The sequence below is a fragment of the Ixodes scapularis genome, unplaced genomic scaffold (assembly GCF_016920785.2).
Source record: "Ixodes scapularis isolate PalLabHiFi unplaced genomic scaffold, ASM1692078v2 PGA_scaffold13__105_contigs__length_92229423, whole genome shotgun sequence".
In the NCBI taxonomy this organism is placed as follows: domain Eukaryota; kingdom Metazoa; phylum Arthropoda; class Arachnida; order Ixodida; family Ixodidae; genus Ixodes; species Ixodes scapularis.
The window spans coordinates 30977378-30994909 of NW_024609839.1; the positions used below are offsets into that span (position 1 = coordinate 30977378).

Sequence of the window (17532 nt, forward strand, 5' to 3'; positions counted from 1 at the left end):
CATACCTTTAAAGGGGTACAGAAACTAAATTCCAGCGCTCATTTTCTAGCTGAAATGTATTGCATGTTGCAGCATAACCTCAAGAACACCAGTCTTTCGTTGAAAGACACAAGAAAATTAAATTTAAAGCTAATCAAACAATCTTCCAATGTCCATCTGGCGGATGCCTGTAAAGCTTGGTTAGGAGGTAATCTAGCAACATTGGGAATCTTGCTAAGTAGGCCATGACGTAGCAAGAACCGTTACATAGCCGCACTAAACACCGGAGCAGCGCTGCTCTTTGGAAATACGCTCAACTGTTTAAGGCGGTCATGAAACGATTTTTCAGCTTTTTCCTTCTCAGCTTTCCTCCTCGACTCACAAGTCGCGCATTGTACCAAACAGTTCAAGAAGACGAAAAGGAGGGACTCCCCTCTTGCTCGGACCCTCGTTTGTGTACCCGGATACCGCCATTCTTCCCCTAGAAGATTAGCCCGTCACTCAAAGCTCAAACAAAAGTTGCTTTCTTCACCCGATTTACCACTAAGCTGACAGTGCTGTGGAAGCTACGTGCTCATTGGGCCACTCTTGCCACGTGATCACGCTCCCTCGCGCATACCCACGTGCAGAGAATGAGGTCAGGTGATGAAAGGGAGGCGGCTGATTGATCCGGCAAGCACATAGCTTCCACTGCATTGTCGGCTTAGGGGTGAAGGGAATAAGTGAGGTCCGGTGTCTTGTGAGATGCGTTTAGGCCGGGTGACGTGCTTTGGGTACCGCGGATGTATCCCATTGAAAAGGCAGAGCGCTCTCGAAGGGAAGGAGGTATGAAATAGTCAGCTGTGTTTTCAAATTTTCGTATCCAAAATCAGGCTTTTGACTTTCTACCACCTTCTTTTTGGCCCACTAGATGATATGCTATTAGTAAAATCCCAATCTAAATTCATTTATCCCAGCCCAAAATTAGTTTCATGGCCCTTTAAGTTGAGAATACTTTCAAATATTCTTTCCGAATTGAATACAGATAGGGCGGTGTGAGTGTCCTCATTCTCACTTATGTCAATTAAAGTTCCCAAGGAAATTGTCCTGAAGCGCGTGGGTTTGCACGAGGGAGGGTAATCACGTGGCAAAAGTGTGGCGGGCCTAACGAGCACAGTTTTGAAAACCGGAGACGACGGACGAAAAAGGGGACAACACACAAAACGTTTCAAATTGAGACGTTTTGTGTGTTGTCTCCTTTTGCGTCCATCGTCTCCGGTTTTCAAAAATGTGTAACATCAACTACCTTGCCTGCCTACTAACTTTATCTTCAACCAACGAGCATATGGCTTCCAGAGCACTCTGAGCTTAGGGGTGAACGGGGATGGGGCAAGCAATTTTTGGCCGAGCTTTGAGTGACGGGCTAATCTTGTAGGGCAAGAATGGGCCACACAAACACAACGCGCGCGACAAATCTGACACAAAACGCTTGTCACCCTATGGGACTTTGAACTGCTCGGTTGCAACGTGTCGACGCCACCACAATGCAAACCAACGGCAAAGCTCATAACCACGCCAGCCTTGGTAGGTCAAGAATGCAGGGAATCTTTGTTTTTTGTTTGCGCCAGATATCCCCTGATGCATCGCGCTCTCCGTTCCCTTCTCTTCGAGCACTTGCTCGAGTGCACCGTTTGGAACGAAAAATATAGCCAGTCATTCAAAACACAAACCGTCATGCTTAACTCATTTCCAAACGAAATTTGTATATATAAATTTTTGTTTCCGACATACATTTAAAAAAATTGGTTTGATATGTCCGACGTAACTTTAGGAATATCGGCCGGGATCGTCTGACGCACCTTTAAAGGAGCTGTGCAATGATTTTAACGTTGAAAGAATTGGCATCTACTTTTGACATTGTTTATCTTGTCCTAAAAGGACAGAAAGCACACCTCCTTCCTTCGAAATGTTGCAATTCCACCGCGTAATCGCGAGGCAAAAATTAGAATATTCCCTGACCTGCAGCCACAAGCGGTGGCCATGAGAATCACGCAGCATGACGTCAATAGGGATCTTGTAGAAAGGTAGAAAGTTGTGCGAATACCTGCTCGACAAAAGGTATCTTTCCTATAAATCTTGTCGTTCCAACATATATATATAAATACATCAAAAACCTAGCTGGTATCATCGACAAAATTTTTATTATACGGAGTTTTAGTGGTGCCATCTATCCTAGGTCCACAAAACCGTCAGCTCTATCTGCTACTGCGAACCGCCGCCAGAAGCCGTAGGGGGAGGTGGACAGAGCTGGACGGGGATGGCCGGACCCGGATGAGACTTTCCTCCTTTCACCATATTGTTCGCGCTGCGCCAGCACGTGGTCACGCGGTCGCGAGCGGATGAGTTCTCGCTGCTCACTGGACGGATCTAGAGAGAGAGCTTCACCGAAACCCCATGCGACCCCCCTGACGTCTCAGCACACGTGACTGAAGATGGTGAAGGAGTTGAGAGGCGCTGAAAACCGCAATCTTTGTCAATTTTGAAAATAAAAATGAAAGCCGTTTACAAATCCCTGTAACGCCGAATTGGAGCGCAGCTCTTGAGGAGGAGTAGGGAAGGGTACTGAGGGGGTCACGTCACCTGCGGGTAGTCACGTGACCTCGGGGGGGGGGGGGGGGGGTCACCTGACCTCGGGGGGGATCACGAGACCCCCCCCCCCTTCGGTTACGCCGACGCCGACGCTGCTCAGGCTGGAACCGGGCCCCTAAGAGCTGCGCTCTAAAACTAGGACATGCAGGTAAAAGCACTTTTTTGTTCTTTACTGCAGAAAGGTCGAGACACCAACTCCCAAATTATTTAAAGGGGTACTCCACCGATTTTTTGAGCTACCTCAACTAACTATATTTTCGGACTCCCCGGCCTTTAGCCTTTCCGGTATGCTATTTGGCATCGCGAAATTCATAATAGGTACTGTGAAATCGGCAAATGAAAATGGTGCAAAAACCAATATTCAAATATTCGTGCACTTTTCAGTGCCGTGATGTCAGTGGCAGGCAGGCTTGCCACTCGAGCAAGTTAGTCTAAAAATAGAATATGCCAATGATTTGTTCCGTGCTGGAGCGCGGATACGGAAGCGGGCTTCCAAAGCACTCATTTGACACCATGAAACTGCCTCAAATCCGTTGGGAACAACTTCTGTAGTCCAAAAAGTTAACCCCTGCCTTCCACTGACGTCACTTTGTTGTTGTTGCCAGTAGAGACTTTCAGTTTGAAAAACATGGTGAAGACAAAATTGTAAATTCATTAACTTTGTGGAAAAACAATATTTTGACCTAATATTTGGGATACTATTTGAGCAACGTTTGTTGGTTAGTTTAGCAAAATTTCAAGCAAATCGGAGACAATGAAAAAACCGGTGGAGTACCCCTTTAAGCAAAGCACTGAAATCGTAGCACAGCTCCTGTAAGAAAATTGACCGGATACGTCCGACGTACCTTTAGACACAACATTGAATGAATCGGGCTGTTAGAAAGCATGAGGTTTAATTTTCAAAGCTTGAATCGAATACTGCTAGGCAGTGCAGTTGACGTAGAGGGTTCGCTCATTAATTGGTAAGAATAAGGCGAAAAAAAGGGCATGTCATTGGCCAAAATTGTTTCAGTGACCTTGGGTGCCATGATTGTTATGTCACATTCAAATGGGGCGCACGCAGCACCGAGAAAATGCTGCCCCCAAGGCCGCGCCACCACGCGGGTGCAGCGTATGATGCACTACCAAGTGAACACGAAGCATTCCGCCCTGCAACGCGTTTGTCGCGGTCGCTTCAAGGGCAAAACATAAAGGGTGGACCATTGAACAAAATACGCCGCGATTGGGGCGGCGGCGCGTGCCATCTAGTGTGAGTCGCCATGTTTATTGAGACGAGGAAGACGAAGCGAGGGAAAGAAGGGGCCGAAGGAGGCGGAGAGCGGCAGCTCAAGGTCGCACCGGCCCGCAGTGCGCGAAGCTGCACGGTCTCCTTTCGACGGTGCAGCTGGTGCAGCAACGCGCCGGTGTCGTGCGCCGCACCAAGTCCCAAATGAACCTAGTGCAGCCGCACCGACACGGCCATCTGAACGCGACGCGTCCGTCGGTGCAGTGGGGTGCGGTGTGGTGCGCCCCAATTGAATGTGACATTAGTTTTTGTGACCGACTACTAGCCAAAAATATTGCCCTAGCGGAGGCAATGAGCTTAACAAATACCCTCCAATCACAATTGTTAGGTAAGGATGTATTCAAGTATTTCATTTTGGCATGTTAGAGTTCAAGTTTGCGACTCTTTGTAACTGAAAAGGCTATGCAAGTGACGTTGTCGTCACCGTGACATTCAGAATGCAATCTTTCTTTTAATTGCGGCCGCGGCCGCTGACACGGTTACGACAGAGTGGACAATAAAAAGTGCGGATTCGGCTCGTGGGAGTTTTGACCCAAGCCCTGAATGCGCACCCGCATTTGCTGTTTCGCCTCATGTTTCAGGAAATTTTTCTCGTCAATGTCACCTTTCCTGGCTCAGCAAACGCACTCAGCACCTTGAAACTCTTCCTTTTCCACCAATCTCTTAATATTATATGTTCATGTACTTTCAGCCTCATCCAGAAACAAAAAAGATGCCTGAGCCGCGCCACGCACATTGTTCAAGGTCATTTCAGCTCATTCTTACTTCTCAAGTTCATCACTAGGGGAATATGCGGCGCTGGTGGCGCCACTGCTTTTGACGCTTTGCCCGGCTCCCTCGGCATCTCACATTGATCAGACTCTCTCTATACACTACTCTGATTCTAGGTACTTATGTCGACGGTACAAACTTATAGGCAGACATTGTGCCATTCCGGCTTGTGGTTGGACTGTTACCCCGATATGCATCGGATAAGTTTTGCAGCCTGTGGTGCAAAATCAGTCTTGCATAATCTCAATTCGCCTAAGTGGAAGCATTCATCGGGTGTGTGGGCCGTACTTACTCTTTTCAATTGTTTAGCTCCTCTCCAAAAGATTCAATATTCGGCTGAGGTGACATCTTCCTGGGGGGAGGTTGAGTATGTGGACTGTGGCAACCGACCAAACTCCTCTGCCCCATCTGTGCAAGAGGCGTCAACTGCAGCAGCCAGTCGGCATCTTGACATCATTGCCTCCTGTCGACGGGACAGACCGCAGTGGTGAACCGGAAGATATCCGAGTGACAGCTCGAAGGGCGTCATGTGTCGGGGAGGTCAACGTGGTGAAAGTAATTGTGTTGTGTGTTACATTTAGGCAGCGTAGTCAGCCCCAACGGCCGTCTGGTGTCTCCGCTGTGGACGAGAAATTTAGCCAGTGCAGTACCAACTGCTAGCCTGGCGTCTTTAAAGCACATTGTGCGGTAGTAATCTGCATAACCTCGCACCAGTACAATGCTCATCCAGATCGAAACGGGCAGGGCTGATGCTTGAACCCAGAACTACCGGGCTTTGCAGCGTAAGCTTTCGCTCCATGTGTTCTCAGCTGCAGAGCGCTAACACACTCTGCCACCCATTCCTGCTCAGCGTTGTCCTATCTTGGTGTTCAAGTGGACTCCAAGCTTGATTTTCACCAACATGCTACGCATCGCGAATCTGGCATTGCGATGCCTTGGCACTGTATCACGGCTGACAAGAAAATTTCAAAGCCTTTGCTGCACTTGCTTTCTTTATTGTTCACTTGTCCGGCCACGTTTAGAGTTTGCATCTGTAATATGGAACTGTTTCTCTAACCTATAGAAATGTAATCGAAAAGGTGCAGCGTGAGTTTATTTATATCATATATGATACACATTGGTCGTTGCCATTTTTACAGCTATATAGTTCTAGCTTGGCAGACGTAACCCTTCAGCCTCTTCACGACAGGAGGCTTGCACTTGATAAGCTGTTGGCCTCGCTGTGCTTCCGTGTTCCATGTATGAAAACCTGTAAATGTTTTCGCTCTTTTTATACAGATATTTATTCAAAAAGTCCATTGATACGGTTACAATACACATACAATTCAAGGTTTTTGCAAGTTGACATTTCAATTGACTTTTTTTATCTTAGTGTGCCCGTGCCAATGATGTTGTTACATGTTATATTGACTCGATTGTGCCCCTGGCAACCAGTATCTTGTATACGGCTTCCTATTCAAGCCACCATGTAGATGACAAAGTGTACTGTCCAGTAGGTCTCACGGCAGTTGACAGGCACTAAATAAACTTTATCCATCTATCTTTTCCAGGATGGAGCAACCGCGGTCCGTGGGTCGTGGCAGAGGGGGCCGCGGCCATCGGGGAGAGCCGGACTCTCAGCGCATCCGAAACCCTTGGGGTGCCGCGCCACGTCGATCGCAGCCCACAACAACGGCAACGGCTGTCGCGGTGCCACGGCAGCACGCCGTGCAAAATGGTTCCACCCAAAGACCGCCCCCTCAGCAGACCGCTCCCGGGAACCGGAAGTTTGAGGAGGCCTGCGCCAGGATCCAAGAAAACCTGGAGAAGTTTCTGCCGCAGGGGCAAGAAGGCGAAGAGCGCTCTTCGTCGGAGGACGAACTTGAAACGGAGAGCATACTGTCCCGGGTCGTAGGGTCTTATGCCGGTGAGTTGTGCGTTTGGGGACTGGTCACCCGCTGTGACCGTGGGCGAACGATGAATGGTCGTGTTTGTTACGGCTGAAAGCCGACTTTATGTTGTCCCGTCCCATATAGCTTGTCCACCAATTTAGAAACTGCGGTAAACCAAAGGAAGCCTATACTGTAAGCGGCTCATTTTTTGTGGGCTCAATGTTTCATGAACTTAGCAAAATTTGTGTTTAGAAAATGCTTTACGGGAGAAAAATTTCACGATTTGTAGTCGTATGCTACATCTTCGATCGTTACCATGGGACGATATAATCGCGGGATAAACTTTTCACAGTATTTTTCGAGCCTCAAGTGGAAATTAGGTCTTCGCAAAAATAGAGTTGTTTACAATGCTCCATTTTACCTCATGATGGACTGCAGTGGATGCCACTAGCAATTTCAGCCAAACCAACGCTGTGGACGTATCATATGACTACGTGCCACATACGTCGCTGAGCCCTTTGTGAAATTCACGTGACAGTCGCGCACCTTTCGATGGCTCGTAGGGTGCATTGCACTTCAGCATGAGGGGAAAGAGCATAAAGCATCATAGAATATCCTTATCAAAATACTGTCGTGCAAAGAAAAGACGTTGACCCCGACCTCAGGATTGTGCAAAGAGCCAGAGATGACTCCAGTGCCAGTCCTAACGTGTCCCAGTTCACACGGCTTCAACGCTAGAAAGGCCTAGATTCCATTGACGCCATAGTTCACCATTCAGCACACGTTTGCTCTACCACCCCAAATAGTTGGTAGAAGAACCACTGACGTAAGGGAAGCTCCAATCATAGTTACTTTAGACGGCGCTGTATTTTGTTCTGGTGTAGTACTTTCATAGCTCGTACTTGGTGAAAGCTTTATGCCTTGCCTCCGAGATAGAGCCATTGTAGACACCCACTGGTATTCTTGAAATATTGTATTGCACATTAATTCCCTTTATTTATCGTATATGCCAAAATATGCTGGACGCTTGTATCGGACAGGTCTTTTTATCGTGTACACTGCGCAGCACAGTTGGCACAAGCGAGGCATTGGCGTTTTTTCATATATTTTTTAGACGAGTCATTCAGGAAAATCAGACTGTATCGCTAAATTCTGTGCGCCGAACGAGCTTTTGCCACAGCACTGGCAGCTCTGACGACAGCATTTCATGTTTACAAGAAAACGAGAAGAAATGGACAATCACTTGTTTGTGCCAACAGTGTCGCGTAGTGTACCCACGCATCGACCGGTCTTTGAAGCCGACCAAATTTGTTCCAGAGGCCAACGAGGGGGCAGGCGACCTGCAGAGGACCGTTCAGTTCCTCACAGACAACCTGGTGTCCGGAGCTACCGTCTGCCTCATTTGCATCGAGTCAATCAAGCGGACCGAGCAGGCAGGTTCACAAACGTCCCCACGCCAGACGACGGGGTCTCAGCCAACGTCTTCTGCAGGTCTGGTCGTGCGACGGCTGCTACGGCGTCCTGCACCTGACGTGCATCCAGAAATGGGCCAAGGACAGTATGCACCAACAGCAGAATCAAGAGCTGGCGAACCAACTGAACGAGGCGCACCCTCGTTGGCATTGGTAACTTACGCTTTGGAACTGCCGTGTTTGCAGTTATAACTAGAGTTCCCTGTTTCTGGTAGGTACCGATAAACCTCCAAAAAATAACTCCCGAGCCGGTTTATGAAAATCTGGGAAAACCGAAAAACTCGAAACTGAAGCTGTCTTTGAAGAAGAAAAACCCAGGGTCCATGAGAAGAAGTTTTTATATGCAACTTTATTTTGTGAAGACCTTGGGTACAACTTTCTGAACTTCCTGCAAGGTTGCTTTGGGAACCACATCCCATATCTGTTTTCTTTTCATTGTCGGTACTGGGACGTCCTCCAGGTATTTGAGACACACATGTATCTTGTAGGTTGGGAAACCCCCCAACCGTGTTGTCCCATTTCTTTCAACATGAGCGCCTGTAAGCACAGAATGTTTGTCGGACATTAAAAATTGATACTGAAAAATGCCGAATTTTTGGGATAAAATAAACCTTGAGAAAACACCCTCAAACTCGAAGGAAAGTAAATCCCAAAAACACGGAATCCTAGTAGCACAGAATGTAATGAGGACTCTTCAAGCGAGGCACAGCAAATGCTGTGTACAGCAAAAAAAGTGTGCACGCCTCTAAGAAGAGGTGAAAGTTGTGGCGCGCGCTTACGTTTTCAGTAAGGAAATCAACCTTGCAAACAGCACTGCTTTCCTCCTCCCTTCCTTCCCTTTCTTGTATTTGGGAGATTGGGGACTGACAATGACAGCGGAGGCCTTGACGACAGCCAGCAGTGCGTGTGAGTGGATGTCCGGACCCACGTGATGTCACGCTCCTCGCCTCGGTCCAAAGGCAGAAGTGGGAGGTAGCTTTCCCCCTGGGGAAAAAAAGAATGTCCCAAAGTGGACCGGAGGAAAACCCCCGTTTCCGGTACAGCAAATGCTGTGCACGGCATCTGCTGTTTCCTGTTGGGACAGTCCTTTGCGTGGCTCGCTCCTATACTTTGTTTTAAGTACAGACGCAGCCGACGGTGTAAGGTAGTGGGGCCAGTCAAGCGGCGTCAAAAGCGCAAGTCGCTGGGCCTTTTTTGTTTATGATTGGTTCAGCAACGCTGTCCGATTGGTCCAATCAGCTCGTAGCATCGGCTGCATTTAGACCTAAGGCAAAACAAAGTAGCATTTTCTGCAAGACACTCCCATAACAGAAGAGCGTCACATGAGCGCCGCGTCAGTATTCTGCCGGAACTTGAGTTCTTACTGTCTTAACACAAATCTCGTCTGACAACTGATGCAGCGCTCGTGCCCAGCGCTGGGCTCCGGTAGGTGATGTAGGAACTTCAGCAATACGGCTTACCTATCTAGGTAGTGTTGGTTGCACGCTTGCTGGATGATTGGATAAATGCTAATGGCTGTACCCTTTATAACGGGTGAAAGCTTGCACCACCTAGCCTAGAAACTAAAAACGAAAAGTAGGATTTCGCCCTTGCATTCGCCCACTTGCCAGCGTCGCTTTCGTCGTCTGCTACGGCTAACAAAGCACGGCAGAAGGCAACGAGCGTGCGCCTTTAACCTTTCACTGTGATTTGGCTGTACGTGAAGTGTTACGAAGGGCAGATAACTCGCGTCGGAGGCAGAGCATCTGTCGCATCGGTGTTTCCGAACTGCCAATCTTTCGAGGACCCCTTCTGGATCGACAGAAGTGATGGGGGACCCCATCCACCGGGAGGGAGGGGAGGGTGTTGGGCTATAACAATGACAGAAACTGAACTCATGAAAACCAACTTTGAGGCTCCGAAACAAAGAATAATCAACCCTGCTCGCTTAGTGCACATTGTTCGGTCCATTTAGCTTTGTAAAACAGCCAGCTTCAATCTAAAAAAAAAAAAAAGACTTTTTGCTTCGATTGACCGGCACTCTAAGGTTTCACGGACCGCCCATTTAAGAACCTATGCGCTACAAAAGGCTGGTTCATGCATTTGTGTCTGAGCGTGCTCGAGCGCATTGCGTTCCTTCGTCGCCGCTTACGACGGGAGAGCACGCTGGCGCTTTATCGTGTAGCCTTGGAACGCTCGCAATTTGCTTATATATTTTTATATTTTTTATGCATCATTTTTTCATCGTGGGTTCAAAGTAATTCTGACATCGGTATGAGCGACCATTTATATTAGATGGTGCACAGGTTTGATCTCTCAAATACTGCAAAGCCTTCGGTCATTATAGGCAGATTGTAAGTCTTCCGATGCTACCCTATAGATTGTGCCAGCGCATTCGCTAATCATAAGCGGTTATGAACGAGCACGGCGCATGCGGGCTCACTCAAATGCGAAATTAGGGTTGCGCAAATATTCAAATTTTTTAATATTAGTTTGGAATAATACGCTATTTGATATTCGCTTTGCGATGAACCGCGATATTCATCCTTTTCGAAGTGTCGATGGCGGCAAGTGAGCCCCGTTGAGTGCGCCTCCCATCGAGCACCCATGCACTGCTGGGAAGTGATAACCGCGGAGCTCGCGGGCCCCTCGGGTGGTGCTTCCTTGCAGTAAATGTGGTTATGTCATTATTGACTGAGCTGAATTTCTGTTAAAGCACGGTGCCCAGTAGTGAAAGGCCTTTAGAAACTATTTTATATTTGATTAGAAAATATTCAGACAAAACCGCGATTCGCTTCGAACTCAAAATCCGCTGTCGCACGTACCCACAAACATGTGAACCGTGCTTTGAACTGCGCTGCGAAGGACTACCAATAGATGACGCCGAGACTAGCAAGCAAGTAAGCGCGTGTCATGTCGTCTTTTTAGTCGCAGTGATGTTTAGTTATAATTCTTCATGGTGCAGTTCAGTCGAAGCATAAAAAAACAACAACTAGTCCCAACCGAGGCTGTGTGTGAACGAGCGTCTAACCTGTCACAAAGTACAGGGTGGTTTCATGAAACAAATTTTCACTTCCGGTAAGCCGCATTCCGCCAGGTTGATGGACAGCGTCCGCCATTATATACGTTAGTTGGCACGCGGACATGATAAGCTACCGGTGTTGTCTTTGACGTCGGCGAAATGCGCAAGCATGGAGAGTTGCTCTGTCGACAATGACTGTGCTCGGCACGTTCGATCGGGGACCTGCTTGGACCCCACAAAACCGTCCTTACTTAGCTTTTTTTTTTCATAGTCGCTGTGGCAGCATTTACTGGGGCCATTGACCTTAGTAGACGGGTCGACTCCCAGATCGCCGGCTCGTTCCGAGTCCGAAAATAAACGGGCAGGTGCGAGTATCGGGTGCCAGCCGACGCTCTCTCACGTTCTCAACCGCTCTGGCTGACACCGTCGATCACTACGCGAGGGAACTCGAGCAAGCTGGAACACTCCGCCTCGGTGCGGTGTCCAGCAAGATTTAGAGCCGGAAGTACGTCGTGTGAGAATGCCTCATAGTAACGTTACATTGCGCCTTGAGCCGTAGTGATGCCGCTCATATGTCGAACAAAAGGCAGTCAGCAGGCACTCGCTGACGCACGTTTCTTACTCGTGTCACATTGTCACGTTGGTCGTACAGAAAACCGTCTTCAGACACGTCTGAAGCCCATCCACGAACGAAGCAGACGCGCTTCAAACTTGCTCCAGGCAAATCCGCCGATAGCTCTGTCATCGTGTCTGAGGCTAACACCTTGGCTTTTGCAGTATGCGTGGGTAGTCTGGGTGTGGCTTAGGACCGCCGGTCACCAAAGCTGCAGTTGCCCTGTTCGTGGGTCGTACGACAGACGCTGCGTTCGCTGCGGACACGGCAACAGAATGATCCGCAGACACTCCCGTAGCACGTTTAAAGCGTGCTTGCTTCGTGCATGGCAGGGTTGGTCGGAAATACCCTAAAGAGTGTTTGGAAATACAAATAACGGGCGTGGCAACATCAGAGTCGCGGACGTCGACTTATTCCCCGTTTTGATGAACATGGTTGATGGTGCGCACAAAGATCATCGTCGAAGATTGGAGCTTCCCCTCTATACCGTAAATGTTGTCTTTCTTAGAACAAAGTTATTTTACTGAGACAGCAGTCAAGAGCTGGGGTGGCTCTCTTTGCTCGATGTTATGTCGGAGCTTTTGCCGTTGCCAACGAAAATGTTGTGTGTTTTGCGGGTGCAATCTGGGCCGCTGGGCTCCATTTAAATTTGAATTACTCGCGCGACAAAGGATTAAAAATTCGGATATTGCACGGATGATATTCCTGAAAGCAATGGCAGTATAATTTAACTGTTTTCTTAAAAACAAAGTTTTACCGGATAGTCTCGTTAATTCTGCTATATTTCTTATCCAAAGAATGAATACTCGCTGTAGAACTTCAACGTTCACGATTTTGCACCTGAAATAAATATGCGACTCCTCGAAAAATGTGACGAGATACGTCCGCTCCTGCTATAGTATCGCGATAGCAGGAATACACCCAAAAACGTGTTTCAATAGGGAAAGACAAAATACAATTAAAAAATTGTATATCAATACAGAAATATAAATACAAAATTTATTTCTATAATGCTATCGCGATAAACCTTTGCCGCAATACTGCCCAACCCTGATGCATAGGTATGCTTCAAACTTGTCTGCATTCAGTTTTTGTATGACCAATTTGACAAGACCTTGAGAGTGGAAGAAACATGCCTCAGTGTCCTTCATACGATGCATTAAGCAAAGCGAGTGTGGCTTAAGGAACCGTATCGGTGTGCGCCCATCGCAGCCCCAAGTGCCGCAAGGAGTACCGCAGCCGAGAGGGGCTGTCCCAGTACCGCTGCTTCTGCGGCCAGAAGGTGGACCCCGCGTACGACCCCTGGCTGGTGCCCCACTCGTGCGGCCAGACGTGCTCCCGGGAGCTGCGGCCCGCCTGCGGTCATCGTTGTCTCCTGCTCTGCCACCCAGGTGGGCACCCCTCGGCGGCGTGGACCCGGGCGGTTTAGGACATTTATAGGGCCAGCCTTAGTGATTCTGTGTTCGTACGTAGCCTCAATGAGGCCGCAGTCATGTGATACTGCGACGTTGTTCCTCTAAATGCAAAGATGTAGGTTTTCTGTGACTTCACGTGATGTCAAGACGTCGCATGACACTGATCCATGCACGGCACTGACGCACGTCACGTCACCTGGTTGCACGACGTAGTGTGATACCACGACGTGACATAGTCGTGTCAGATCATGTTGCGCTGGGACGTTGTGCGACACAATAACATTGAGCGATACCGAGACGCGACGTCGCGTCACTCAATGTCGCTCCAAAACAAACATACCTAACATGTCGTCTGCTTTCTTTCTCCGCTCTTCTGTCGCTCTCTTTTTCACTCTTTCTCTCGGGACCGTCGATGCCAGTGCTTACGACTCGTCGCATTCTTCTCCCGTCTTTTCCCACTGCCAGCGAGGGTCTCGTAACGCATTCTCGGGTGTGGCACGCAGCGTCGGGTGTAAATGCGTGTTGCAGGCCCCTGCCCACCGTGCCCCAAGATGGTGCGCAGCAGCTGCCACTGTGGCCGCGCCCAGCCCACGGCCCGGCGCTGCAGCACCAGGCTCTGGTCGTGCGAGGGGCCTTGCGGAAAGACCCTCGCGTGCGGTCGACACCCTTGCCCCAAGACCTGCCATCCCGGTGAGTTTAAACCCCCTCATTCCTGGAACTCGGTATACAGATGTTTTGGGGTGTGATTGTTTGACGCGAGTTTTGTGCGATTTCTTATGAGCTATAAGGCAAAGAGATGAATTTTCTAGTTTCCCGACTTGCTCGTTTTTTAACACGTGCTCTGTACAACTGTGTCATGGCGCCTTTTTTTTTTTATTTATTGGTGATGTATTACGTGGGCTGAATTCTTCCTTTAGTTTCTTTTTTTTTTGTTTGTGACAACGCAAGTATATATTGCGATTTTGTAATCAATAAACCCAGTTGCAAGTCAGCGCTGCATCCGTGTTACTTCCTTGTCTGGTCCTCGTCTTTTCGTGCTGTTTTCTTAATTCCGACTTATGAGCTTGTTAATTTCCTTGTATCTAATTTAAAAAAAACCTAGTCTTAAATAAAATAAAAAAAAAGAAACAGTGCATATTTATTTAGCTACATCAATTTAGAGTTCCATATCCAGGCTGTTTATGAGCAAGTTTGGATCTAGAATTTGGCTCTGGATAATATTTTATTAGTTGGATTCCTCATAAATAAAAAAAAGTGCAACAAAACTAACATTTAGAAAAGCAGTTAGCTACAAGATTTTCTAAATGACAAAAACTTTAGTGTCTCGTACCTCATTATCGGCGAAAGATATTAAAAATGTGAAAACGTTTTCTAGAATGCTGCTATCATTATAAGAATGGTTTTGTTGCACTGTCTGCCATTTGTAGAACATGCAGACATATTTTGTGCCCTAGTTTTTGATGGGGGATTGGAAACATATTGGGCAAAAACAAATGGGATTTTTTTAAAGATTTCCTTTTTAATTTTTATATGCCGTAAAATGCCGGGAGAGCGTCCACGCCATTTACGCTGAGTTAATCTAGACACGAGCGCTTGTCTGGTCAAGTCGGGCGGTTAACGTATAAATTGCAAAATTCCCAAGTTTAGGAAATGTTAATAGTGGGCGCTCGAACGAAGTGGGTACTTCTGCGGTATTTTACGGTAGGTAAAGAAACAATTCGTGCTTAGAACGACAAATTACAATAGGTGTGAGAATTTAATAGATAGTGGGAGAAATTACATAAGTCTATTCAAGACCAGGCTGTGCCCCGAACGCAGAATGTATTAGGCTGGCATTTAGCTGTTAACACTCGTAGTAACACACTCTCATTAACAGAAGAGTTTCACACGGAAAGTGGTTAAGACACGAGTGTCGTGTCAGCGTTTGGCTGGACCTTGTGTCCTCGTCGAATGTAGCCAAGTACCAGCCGAGCGCCGACAAGCTCGTGCTTCGAAGGAAATGGAGAGATGCAAAATAGCAGGGTAGGAGCTGGTGTGTGCCACCTCAAGTGACACGAATGCTTCGTTCCACTCCTGCTCGAGTGATAGATTTAACGGGGCTTTCCTTCGGAGACACCACACACGACGAGGCTTGTACCGCCGAGGCACAAAATGTGTAGCAAATCAATTCGTGCAACATCGCCACGAAGCAGCGCACGGCACTTTTTGTGCTACTTCTCAGGTGATCTTTAACGTGGGTTTCGTGTTTATTTAAGTCCATAACGGACCCTTTTTAGGAAACATGCAATGACCCTCATTGACAGTCACCAAGCGCCCACCAATGCGGCGGTCAGAACAAAATTTAAGCCGCAAGCCAGTGTTGGGTTGCGTCCAGTCATATGCCAAGAGTTCAAAACTAAGAGATGGCAACCTTGGATGATGTGTGCGGCTGCCACTAGGGGTGCACAGTCTCGTAAAAAGCACATTAATCGAAAAATTTAAAAAAGAGTGGGCGTCTTCCGCATTCACCACCATTGCGACACCGCCGGGGTCGCGGCAGGCGACAGCGTGACACTTCTGTGACATCATCGGGTGGAGATCGAGGGACCCCTTTTTAAGGCACGGTGGATGCCTTATTCGGAGATGCCTTCCAGGCATCGCGATCTTCAGTACAGTGTTCACTACAAACTTGCACGATACCCATAACGCGGAGCACATTGGACAAAAGGGTTGCCGTGCAAACGCCACAGTGGGGTGCTTCAATTTCACAGTACTATCTGCAATGCTGCCGCAGATCCATTGAGGCACGTGCCATGTTGCATGTGCGCCAGAACAATGAGCCTCTCTCGCTCGCACTTTTTGATGGGGGAAGCTGCCCATCTGCATTCTTAGAGCTACTAAACAAGCTATGTTTAGAGCAGTGGTTCTCAACCACTGATGTTTTGTGGACCCCTTCTGGTTTAACAGGGGTGATGGGGGATCTCATCCACCGAAGGGAAGGGAGTATTGGATGATTACAATGAAAAATCGGTAAATATAAGAAAACAAAGTCCGTGTAAGTTAACTTTGAAGCTCCGAAACGGAAAGTAATCAACCCTACTGATTCAGAACACATGGTTTGGTCAATTTAGCTTTGTGGGACAGCCAGCATCAATAAAAATGACTGCATGTCCACGTGGTTGAATGATGTTGATTGGGGCAAAGCTATAGTGGTGCTGATGATACTGATTTTATTGTTCATAGGTATTGCTGATGGTGCCGATTTTTTTTATTGCTCATAGGTAGTGCTGAGCTCCGGGTTGCGTTTCGACCTCATTATTACTGCTTTATGGTCGGTAAAAATGCAGAGCCAGTGGTTCTTCTAGCGGATCAGCTTGGATCCGCTAGAAGCCGTGGGAACGCATCTCCACCGCTTAAGTCATTGGTTCATGTCAGAAAGAGAATGTGTAGTATGGAACGTGGTTATATACGCATTTGAGCATTTGACCGCAGCACCCTCTCGTCTATAAACGTTGAGCCAATGCATGCAAAGTTTAACGCGATTATATACGCATTTGACCGCAGCGCCCTCTCCCGTATAGACGTTGAGCGGCTACATGCAACGTTTCATCTATGACAGAAACCCCAGCTCTTGAGTTACTACCACATTTCAGAGCCCTCTACTCGCCCCGCAGTCGTGGCCGGGTGGTTAAGGCGATGGACTAGGAATCCATTGGGGTCTACCTGCACAGGTTCGAATCCTGTCGACTGCGCAAACATTTTTTCTTTTTATGTGAGCACGGACGCCGGCCAGACGGACGGACGGCAAAGTTCCCTAAGGAACTTCGCCTCTAATAAAACAAGTTTTATTGCTCAGCTTGATTGAAGGTCGAAGGCTTTGGGGACCACAGAGAAGGCCTTCGGGGACCCTGAAGGGTTCGGACACCCCCAATTGAGAACCACTGGCTTAGAGTATTGGCAATCTCTTCCCCAATTTTTTTCCGGGCACCGCCATTTTGGTTTTTTAGTGCAGACCCGATGGAATTGGTGATCGTCGCAATTAAAAAATGTGACTTTATGACCTTTAGAAACGAAGTAAGGAAACCTAGGAGACGTTGTATTGCCTCGTCGTGGATCATTTTAACATTTTGGAGAATGGAAAAGTGTTGCTTGTGATTTCTGATAACTGGCAACAATGATTTTAAGTGCCAAGAAGACTGTACTGTTGTTACTCTAGAGCATAACTTAGTTGGCGGCTCTAGGCATTCCCGTCGGCAACCCCGACGAGTCTGCCATCTGCTTCGGGTGCGGACGGCACCCAGTGCAGTCGACATGTTGTGAGTTTCCATGAAGGCAGGATTAAAGGCGTAACGTGCGTCATGTAAAATCTGCGCAAACCTTGTTCGGGCATTTCAGGGGAGTGCGATCCCTGCCCCAAGAAGAGCCGACGGAGCTGCCGGTGTGGGGCCAATGCCATGGACAGGCCCTGTGCGACGCCGGACTGGCAGTGCGACAAGGTGCGGCAGATGTAGCAATGGT

The 17532-nt window shown here is 48.0% G+C and overlaps 1 protein-coding gene and 1 non-coding gene across 2 annotated transcripts in view; both read left to right on the plus strand.

The window, feature by feature from the left end:
• The window catches only part of LOC115326884 (NF-X1-type zinc finger protein NFXL1), a 48188-nt gene that overhangs the window by 2629 nt on the left and 28027 nt on the right, over nt 1–17532 (plus strand). Inside the window, exons 2-7 of the mRNA XM_029987827.4 lie at nt 6214–6569; nt 7852–7967; nt 8026–8159; nt 12833–13011; nt 13564–13725; nt 17410–17510. Coding sequence (XP_029843687.2) covers nt 6215–6569; nt 7852–7967; nt 8026–8159; nt 12833–13011; nt 13564–13725; nt 17410–17510 — 1047 coding nt within the window. The 5' untranslated portion in view covers nt 6214. The remainder of the gene's footprint in view (nt 1–6213; nt 6570–7851; nt 7968–8025; nt 8160–12832; nt 13012–13563; nt 13726–17409; nt 17511–17532) is intronic.
• Nucleotides 16685–16766, plus strand: Trnap-agg. The gene has a single exon. It is a non-coding gene; the product is annotated as a tRNA-Pro (tRNA).